We start from the raw sequence: 9,021 nt of genomic DNA on the forward strand, positions 1-9,021 counted from the left end.
AGTTAGCAATTGATCACGCCTCGGAACATATAGCCGGCCATGAATTAGACGTTTTAATTCAGAGCGAAGCATGCACACCAATACTCATTGGAGAATTTAGTAACAGAATATCCGTTGAAATCTGCTAGTAATCAAGTAGTGATAATTTTAAATCCGTCCGTTTTATTATGGTAAGGAGTGAAGGAGTAAAGAATATACTTCCTCCATCCTTGAAATTTTGTCACATTTTTTTCATTTCCGTCCGTCCCATAAAATTTGTTACATTTCACTTTTTACCATTTTTATTAGTGGACCTCATATTCCACTAACTTATTTTCACTCACATTTTTTTATAAAACTAATACTTTAAAAGTAGGACCCACATCCTACTAACTTTTTCAACCCACTTTCCATTACATTTCTTAAAACTCGTGTTTGGTCAAACTGTGACAAAATTTGGGGGACGGAGGGTGTATTTATTTGTTGAATAAGAAAAAATAAAAGAAAAATAGAAAAGCAAATGGAGCAGCGTATATTAAGCGGCACCTCATGAATCTCCTTAATTCCCTGTGTCCCTCTGATTTAGTGTTTTGTATTTATAAATTATAGTTGGTAGTGATCCTGAGTTGTAGCGATTGGTGATGATGGCACGAGAGGAGAACGTGTACATGGCAAAGCTGGCGGAGCAGGCGGAGAGGTACGAGGAGATGGTGGAGTTCATGGAGAAGGTGTCTGGGTCTCTGGCGGAGAATGAGGAGCTGAGCGTGGAGGAACGGAATCTGCTGTCAGTGGCTTACAAGAACGTAATCGGGGCGAGGCGTGCTTCATGGCGGATAATCTCGTCGATAGAGCAGAAGGAGGAGTCCAAGGGAAACGAGGATCACGTGGCCACCATCAAGACCTATCGCTCCAAGATCGAGAAGGAGCTCTGCAACATTTGCGACGGCATTCTTAAGATGCTCGACCAGCGCCTCGTCCCTTCTGCTTCCTCCGGCGACTCTAAGGTCTTCTACCTTAAGATGAAGGGGGACTACCACAGGTACTTGGCTGAGTTTAAGACCGGCGCTGACAGAAAAGAAGCTGCTGAGAGCACTCTCTCAGCCTACAAGGCTGCTCAGGTAGGTAGTAGGAGTACTGCTAATTAAAAATGAAAATGAAACGTTTTTCTATCCCATTCCCTTTAAAAGTGAAAATAACATCATCTTTGCCTTTTCATTTTTCTTACTTTACTTTGCTCTTTTTTCATTAACTCATAAAACAAAGCTGCTGCATAGGACATTGCTAACTCCGATCTGGCTCCCACGCATCCAATCCGACTTGGATTGGCTCTCAATTTCTCCGTTTTCTACTACGAGATTCTCAACTCCCCTGACCGAGCCTGTAGTCTTGCAAAACAAGTACGCACATCATATTATATTTTGTTCAATCAAATTGATCATCAATTAATTTTTTTATCAGGCATTTGATGAAGCTATTGCTGAGTTGGATACCTTGGGCGAGGAGTCCTACAAAGACAGCACATTGATCATGCAGCTTCTTCGTGATAACCTCACTTTATGGACCTCTGACGTTCAGGTCAGTATACATTTATCATTATATATATTCGAAATTTGTAAGATTATTATTATGCCTTACTATTTTGAATCTTAACTGTGGGGATCAGGAGGAAGGTGCTGATGAGATAAAGGAAGCCTCCAAAGCTGAAGAGGGGCAGCAGCAGTGAGGAGCTCCTACTAAATTAATTCACTACCACTAGTTTGTTTGGTGTTACTTTCTTCTTATTTTACAAACTGAAATTGAGTTTTAGCTTCCGTTTATGGTTTCCTGTACTAGTTCATGTTGTTAGAGCATTCTACATTTATGTTTTCTTTAGCTATGCCAATTTGTAAGCTTCTCATCAAGTGCCTCTTGACTGAAACTCAAACCTGAACTACTCATTCTGTCCGCTAAAATCTCAAACATTTTGCAAATTTTGGTTGTCCGCCATTGACACATTATCTTTTTTCTATTTTTAGTATGCGGACCCTATACTCCATTAACTCATTACACTCACATCCTACTATAAAATATATTCTATCCCTTGTCCCATAAAAATAGGGATTTTGGGGACTGCACTGATTTTAATACGTAATTGGTAAAATAGGAGTTATAGAGAAAGAAAAAGTGATTGAAATATTATTAGTAGAGAATAGGCACTACAAAAAAAAACACAAAATAGTGACGGAATTAGTGACGGCATCCAATAGCTCAACAACTAGTGATAGAATTAGTGACTGAATAGTGTCAGTCACTAATAGTGACAGATTAATCCGTCACTAACAAGAAGCAGTCGCCTATAGATTCTGTCATAGAACCGTTAGTGACGGAAAATCCGTCACTAAAACTTTTTAATGACAATTTTCCTTCACTAAAACTTTTTAATGACAAGTTTGTTAATGACGGACTGCCAAAACTTGATCTGTCACTAATCTGTTAAGTGAAGAAATTTCACTGATTAGTGACAGAAATATCCGTCACTAATTGGAGAGTTTTTTTTAGCGAGGGTCACCTCATAAGAAAGAGAAGACTTGCCAAAAATAGAAAAGGGGCTATTTTTGAGAAGCAATTTTGAGGCAATTTGTCTTATGCTTTCTCGCTGAAATTTGTATGCTGTTCTGAGTTTTGGTGAAGGTTTTGCTATTGAACTAACATATTAATATGAGATATTACAATGATCTTGATTCACAAATTGATAGATAGTTTGTCGGAGAGGGATCAAACTGCGTTTTGATGCTTTACATTAGCCAATGTCACATTTTGATAAATATGGGATAAGAGTATGCGATTCAGTAAAATCTGATGAAATAATATTTTCTGCTTCTTTATATTGCACTTTTGAGAATGTGCCTAATTGACTTGCCTTTATTTTAGCAATAATATTTTCCATTCCTATGCAACCCAATTTTAAGTTCATTCCTACGTACGAGCCATCAGGTATTGATTTCACACTTTGTGCCAAACTTCAAATTTTTTCAGCGCAAATTATACATGGTTGATAAGCGACAACTAGAATCCCAACAACTGCAGTTAGCATTACTTGAAACAGAGTATATATAGAAAGACAAAAAAAATCCAAATCAATATACATTTCGCAAGAAATAACGTAGATGAAAATGAAGATAGATCAACCCATACTAAGCTTTGAATCACTATCATCAATCAAACTACTCGTCCGATTACATACATCTTCCCCCTAATAATATTGTATAATGAGTATGAAATAAAACATACAGTAGTTTAATTCCTAAAAAGTGCTATCGGGGGCCAGAAACTTGTTGTGAAGATACATAGGAGAAAGAATTATAGGAAGCAGTGGAAGAAGTACTCGAGGTAGGCTGCCTATACAACATGAGCTGGTTCGGCTGTGTCCCTTCACTCATAGTAGATGACTCCGCAAATCTACGTCCATAAAACCTCAAAAAATTTAGTGATTTCAATCTAGGCTCGACCAAAGGCACCACTCCTTCTAGCATCCCGACCACATTAGTCATGGTGGGCCTCAAGTTGGGGTCCTCGTGCACGCAGCATAGTGCTATACGGACCATCTTCTCAACCTCGTGGCTTCTGACTTGGCCTGCCAACCTTGGGTCCACCAGCTCCAGGTAATTCCCCTCTACGTGCATCTCTAGAGCGAGGAGAGGGAAGTACACGCGCTGCTGCCCTGCCGAATCCCATGTTGAGGGGCACGGAGACAGGGCAGCAGCAGAGCTATTGCTCCTCGTCGTCGAATTCTTGCTTCCCCTTATAATCTCCAGCAGCACCATGCCATAACTATATACATCGCTTTTGTCCGTAATGGCCGAGCTCGTCAGCCACTCTGGAGCGAGATACCCGCGCGTGCCCCTCAAGGTCGTGAACAGACCGGACTGCTCTGGAGTGAGCAGCTTCGAGAGGCCGAAATCGGAGATCTTGACCTGCGATTTGTGGTGGAGGAGTATGTTCTCTGGCTTGACGTCGCAGTGGATAATCTTGTGCTCGCAGCCGGAGTGCAAGTAGGCCAGTCCTCTAGCCGCCCCCAACGCAATTTCGCACCGCTCCTTCCAATCCAAAACGGTGTCGCCTTGGAACAGAGTGCGATCCAAGGAGCCGCGCATCATGTACTCGTAGACAAGAAGCTTCTGCGGGCCGTGAGCGCAGAAGCCTCTGAGCCTCACGAGATTGACGTGATGGATTTTCCCGATAACGGCAATCTCAGTGAGGAACTCTCTCTTCCCTTGTGATCCTAAGCACGTGATCTTCTTCACCGCTACCTCACTTCCGTCGAGGAGAGTCCCTTTATACACTGTTCCGAATCCGCCGGAGCCAATTTGGTTCTTGAAATTTTCAGTAGCCTCGGCGAGCTCCGCGTAGTCAATCCTCACCGGCAGCCCTGGGATGGAAACCAAATCCATCTCCTCATCATCCTGCTTCGATCTCGAGAATCTTCTCCTTAAGCAGACTAGGACGACAACGGCGATTGCTAGAACCACCGATGATGGTAATAGCACCGCAACGATTGTCGGGAAACCAGGCTTATCCTTTACATCACTGTTTGGAACTCCGACAGCAACCATTTTGACATATCCGACGCGGTCTCCCGAGCCCGACTTCATTGAGCCTAAATAGTCTGTGATCATGTAACACGACCCAAATCTCTGGCTGAAGAAAACGCCCAAACATGAGCAGTTTTTGGAGCACAGACTCTGACACAAGGAAATGTTGACGCCGCGGATCACGGGATCGGTGAAGTCATTTGAGAAGTAATCCAATTCATTCCTCAAACTAAGATACTTGAAATCCGTATGGTTGTTGCAGGAATCAGGGAAAACAAGAGAAGTATCAGTTGGAATGCAATCACCATTGTTCATCCTAGGATCGTTGTGAAATCCAGGCGCACACCGACACGAACCTCCACTGCTGCAGACATCGAGCTTCTTGCATATCATCGGAATCTGGCACCTATCACTGGGGCCATCCATCACCTGATTACTACTTCTATCAATAGAATCAAAGCTCACAACGCTCAGCAATCCCTTGTAATCGAGTTTTGCAAACGCCAAACCCTGAGAATTTCCCTTAATGATTCTTTTCATCACAATCTTTTGGCCATTTCCACCCATTAAGAATAAACCTGTAGCGTTGAACATCAGGAAATCGACGGGGAGACTCGTGTCCCGGAACGTGTTCTCGTCCATGGAGAGCTTCCAGTAAACCATCCCGTTCCACTGCAGCACCGCGTCGTCGTCGCCCACGACTAGCCTGTAGCTTCCCTGCGACAGTTCCCCGTCATCGCCCGACGACGCCACCAGCGATTTCCCTGCGGGCAGCGTCTGCCCGGAGACGAGCAGATCGGTGGGGGAATCGAACGACTGCCAGAGGATGTTGTTGGTGGAATCGAGGAGGAGTAAGTTTCCAGATTCGAGAAGGTGCATAGAAGAAACGGGCGTGGGATTTGGAGGGGTTGACCAGATGGGGTGAGTGGAGTCATTGTAGAGAGTTAGCCCCTGCGCCGTGAGACGGAGCTGAGAAGACTGGGAGATGTGGCGGTTGCGGTTGGCCGACCAGACAATCGTGTGGGAGGCGACGTGGATGATGACGAAATACAAGGATCTGGATTCGGGCTTGGAGTTGGTTATTCGGGCCTGAAAAGAGCTATTCTCGGAGGCCAAGAAGGCGCCAGAATTGTCTATGAATTGGAGATAAGAAGCTGTGAAGTTGATCGGTATGGATGGGACGGAGATCGGGCCGGCCAAGGCTGGAGAGGGTGAGAAAAGAGTGCAGAGGATGAAGAGGTAAAAGGGGAAAACCGGTGGTCGGCCCATGCAGGCAGAGTGATTGGGTTGTGATTTGAAATGATCGTTGAAATTTTAAGCATTACTATAATTATTGTCATTAATTGGTGTAGTTGAACGGAGGTGTGAAGAGACGTATTTTATTTTATCTGCGTTGACATTATAACAACTATCTACATTAATTGTCGGTTGACTCTTTCACTTTATACGACTTATGTAGGGGTGGGGCATCGTGAAAGCGTTTCAACGCCTCTGTTCCAAATAATTAAGTTATATGTATATATAGTTAAATTTTTTCTTACTTTTAATTTACTCTCTATTACTTTATTAACTACTTTCTACTTTATTCTCTCTACTTTTTTATCTGTATTATTTTTTTATCTATCTACGTAACACGTCAAACATATGTCCTTAATCTTCGCCGAAAAATTTTGCATCAATTATGAGGGAAGGAGGGAGTACAAAACTGCAACATAATTGGGCATGTGTGGCCCACCAATTAAAAATAAGTTCGCCTATTCAGTTTTGAGCTTGATTTGGTTTAGGTTTTACTCCATTGTCGGTTACTGTTTATATGAAGTTTCACCATGTTTACTGTGAAAATGTGTATTTTACTCGCCGTTCAACTTCACACCGTTTACAGCGACGCGATGGCGTCGAAGCCTGCAACTTGTGGCAACGTCGTCGAGCTAGGGAAATAAAGTGGAGGTGAGAGTTAAGAATTTTGATTTGGGACAAATGAAGTTGGAAATCGATTTTTGGGGGGCAAAGAAGTAAAAGACACCCCAATTCTTGATTCAGAAATGAAAACAGATTTGAAAACCACGAACCGAGTAAGACTTCATTCTAGCATAAACTGCAATGAAGAGTGCAGGCCTAGCTTCAAATCTTAGGCCTGACAGTATTGAATCATGGAAAGTGAATGACTGAATTTCCCAGATTTGAACCCAAAACGTACCAATTCTTGGAAGGTGAAAAATCCTTAAGTTTTGAGGTTAACTTGTTCCTTTAGTAGACCAAAATGACATAGTTTTGATCCACTCATCAATTTAAAATTACTAATTTTATACTCCCTCCGTCCCGGGCTACTCGCTCATTTCCTTTTCGGCTCGGAGATTAAGGAATGAGTGTATAGGAAAGTCAAAAATGACGGCTGTAGGTGAAATTTTTTACTAAAAATGGAAAGAGTGCAAGTAACTTGGGACGCCCAAAAAGGAAATAAGTGCGAGTAGTGCGGGACGGAGGGAGTATATTTTTTGTATTCTATCTTTTTATTTTATACTCCTCCGTCACATATTAGTCGCACTTTTCATTTTAGGCAGTACATTTTAGATTGATTTTTTGATATAATTAAACTAATATTTTAAATATAATAAGTGATTATTATTAAATAAAGAAACACTTAACTTACATAAATATATTAATTAAGTACTCTAATTCTTACTGAAAATATAAATAGTGTAGGTAGTTTGAGACGAATCGAAATAGAAAAGTACAAGTAATATGGGATAGAGGGAGTATCTCTTCTCTATCTCTCAGCATGTCGATACACATGACTCATGCTAATTTTGCAATCAATATGTCACCCACAAGTGTATGGGGTATGTAGCACGTGGCAAGTTAAAATTATCGATCCACGAAGACTAAAAGCCGGTTTGAGTACTACGATGCAACTTTGAACACTATCGAGACTAATAAAACGGGTTTTTGGTTTTCGTTTTCTTAACTAAGATCAAAGAACAAATAAGCAATAAAGGCAAATTAACTAAGCAAAGCAAGTAAAAGATGGTTTTTTTCACACAAATTGGGCAAGGTAGGGATATGGATCCGTTAGAATGGATCAAGGATGTCATCTAAGGGTCATGCTCATCTAATGGGCCTCAATTGTGGTTAGGAAAATCTGGAAGGTTGGTTAGACCCCCTCTCGGGTGCATCTAACACGTGGATCAATCTCTAGAGTAGGAGTCTCCTCCATACAATTCGAGATTGACTCCTAAGAACAACGGACCCAAGCCCTCTCTCTAGCTCATGCATCTCTCGATCACATATAAAGCACAGAGCTATTGATTACACATCTATCCTAATCATGCATTTCTCAATGACAGCAATTAGGCAAAAATGATGTATCTAATTGGTAGCTGAGCAATTAGACATTAAAAGCTCAAGAATCAACAAAACCAACAACATGAGATAGATAAGCATTAAACCAAAGATTCAATCCATACAATCCATTCAAACTTCACCAAATCCCTAAAGGAAATCTAGCTACTCATAGTGCAAGCTAAAACAAAGGAAAACATAATGGAAATGGAAATTAGAACTCCTTAAGGTGGAATTGATGTTGGGGAGAGTCTTCTTCTTCAATCTCTTCAAGATGAAAGCCTCCTTGCCCTCAATCCTCTTGAATCTCTCGATTTCTCTCTTGATTTTGCAGTGTGGGAGGTTAGGGTTCGAAAATGAGTGAGAACCCTTTTATGCTCGGAGTGAAAAATGGGCAAAAATGGGTATCTGCTTCAAACGCCCAACCGCGCAATTTGCAAGAGGGAAAACGTCCGATCGGGCGTTTCGGTTGAATCGCGACATCAGCTTCAAACGCCCGACAGGGCGTTTTGTCAGATGCGAAGAACCCGGCCGGGCGAACTCTCTGGAATCCTCGCCCAAAACGCCTGATTAGGCATTTTGTATATGAAAAACGCCCGACCGGGCGAACTCTCTGGAATCACCAGTTCGCTCCTTTTTGCCCCTTTAGACCTATTTTTGCATCAAAAGTCCGACAAACTCTTTAACTCTAAACATAGCAAATAAGTGAATAAAACCTAGACTTTATAGCTCAAAATATTCAACAACATGTGTTAATCACCCACATAAACATCCTAAACTATGAGTTTGCCAACTCCCCCAAACTTAAACGCTTGCTTGTCCTCGAACAAGAAGAAAGAAGCAAGACTTACAAACTCATGTAAGGATGTGGAGCGTCATCATTGCCTCAGTAGAAATAAAATAAACAAGTATCAATGGCCTCGTATGCATGTAAAGTATTACGAAATATAGCTTCAAGTTACTATCATGTAATCAACCTTGTCAATTTGCCCTCATAAGGAGAAAATGCAATGTGCATTTTATAAATTTCACTCACTCTCAAAGCGTATAAGCTCATGACATAACTCTCAAATCATCAAGGCATGCATAGTTTACCATAGGCTTGCTCGAAATCTACACTCTCTCCTACTAC

At 41.7% G+C, this 9,021-nt stretch overlaps 2 protein-coding genes across 2 annotated transcripts; one reads left to right on the forward strand and one right to left on the reverse strand.

Moving 5' to 3' along the window:
- The first annotated feature begins 620 nt into the window (after positions 1–620).
- LOC121773638 (14-3-3-like protein B) lies at positions 621–1,892 on the forward strand. The gene is made up of 4 exons (XM_042170532.1): positions 621–1,097; positions 1,254–1,376; positions 1,438–1,554; positions 1,643–1,892. Exons 1-4 carry the CDS (start codon positions 621–623, stop codon positions 1,700–1,702), a joined length of 777 nt encoding a protein of 258 aa, XP_042026466.1. The 3' UTR covers positions 1,703–1,892.
- Positions 1,893–3,116: 1,224 nt separating this feature from the next.
- Positions 3,117–5,828, reverse strand: LOC121773544 (G-type lectin S-receptor-like serine/threonine-protein kinase At5g35370). Its single transcript, XM_042170421.1, has one exon. The coding sequence runs from the start codon at positions 5,817–5,819 to the stop codon at positions 3,273–3,275; it is 2,547 nt and encodes an 848-aa protein (XP_042026355.1). The 5' UTR covers positions 5,820–5,828; the 3' UTR covers positions 3,117–3,272.
- Positions 5,829–9,021: the final 3,193 nt, after the last annotated feature.

The sequence above is a fragment of the Salvia splendens genome, chromosome 17 (assembly GCF_004379255.2).
Source record: "Salvia splendens isolate huo1 chromosome 17, SspV2, whole genome shotgun sequence".
Classification (NCBI taxonomy): Eukaryota; Viridiplantae; Streptophyta; class Magnoliopsida; order Lamiales; family Lamiaceae; genus Salvia; species Salvia splendens.

Coding starts and splice junctions, on each gene's coding strand:
- LOC121773638 (XM_042170532.1), top strand. CDS start 621: ATGATGGCACGAGAGGAGAACGTGTACATGGCAAAGCTGGCGGAGCAG. Junction 1,098..1,253: donor CAGCCTACAAGGCTGCTCAG/GTAGGTAGTAGG, acceptor GCTGCTGCATAG/GACATTGCTAACTCCGATCT. Junction 1,555..1,642: donor TATGGACCTCTGACGTTCAG/GTCAGTATACAT, acceptor TGTGGGGATCAG/GAGGAAGGTGCTGATGAGAT.
- LOC121773544 (XM_042170421.1), bottom strand. CDS start 5,819: ATGGGCCGACCACCGGTTTTCCCCTTTTACCTCTTCATCCTCTGCACT.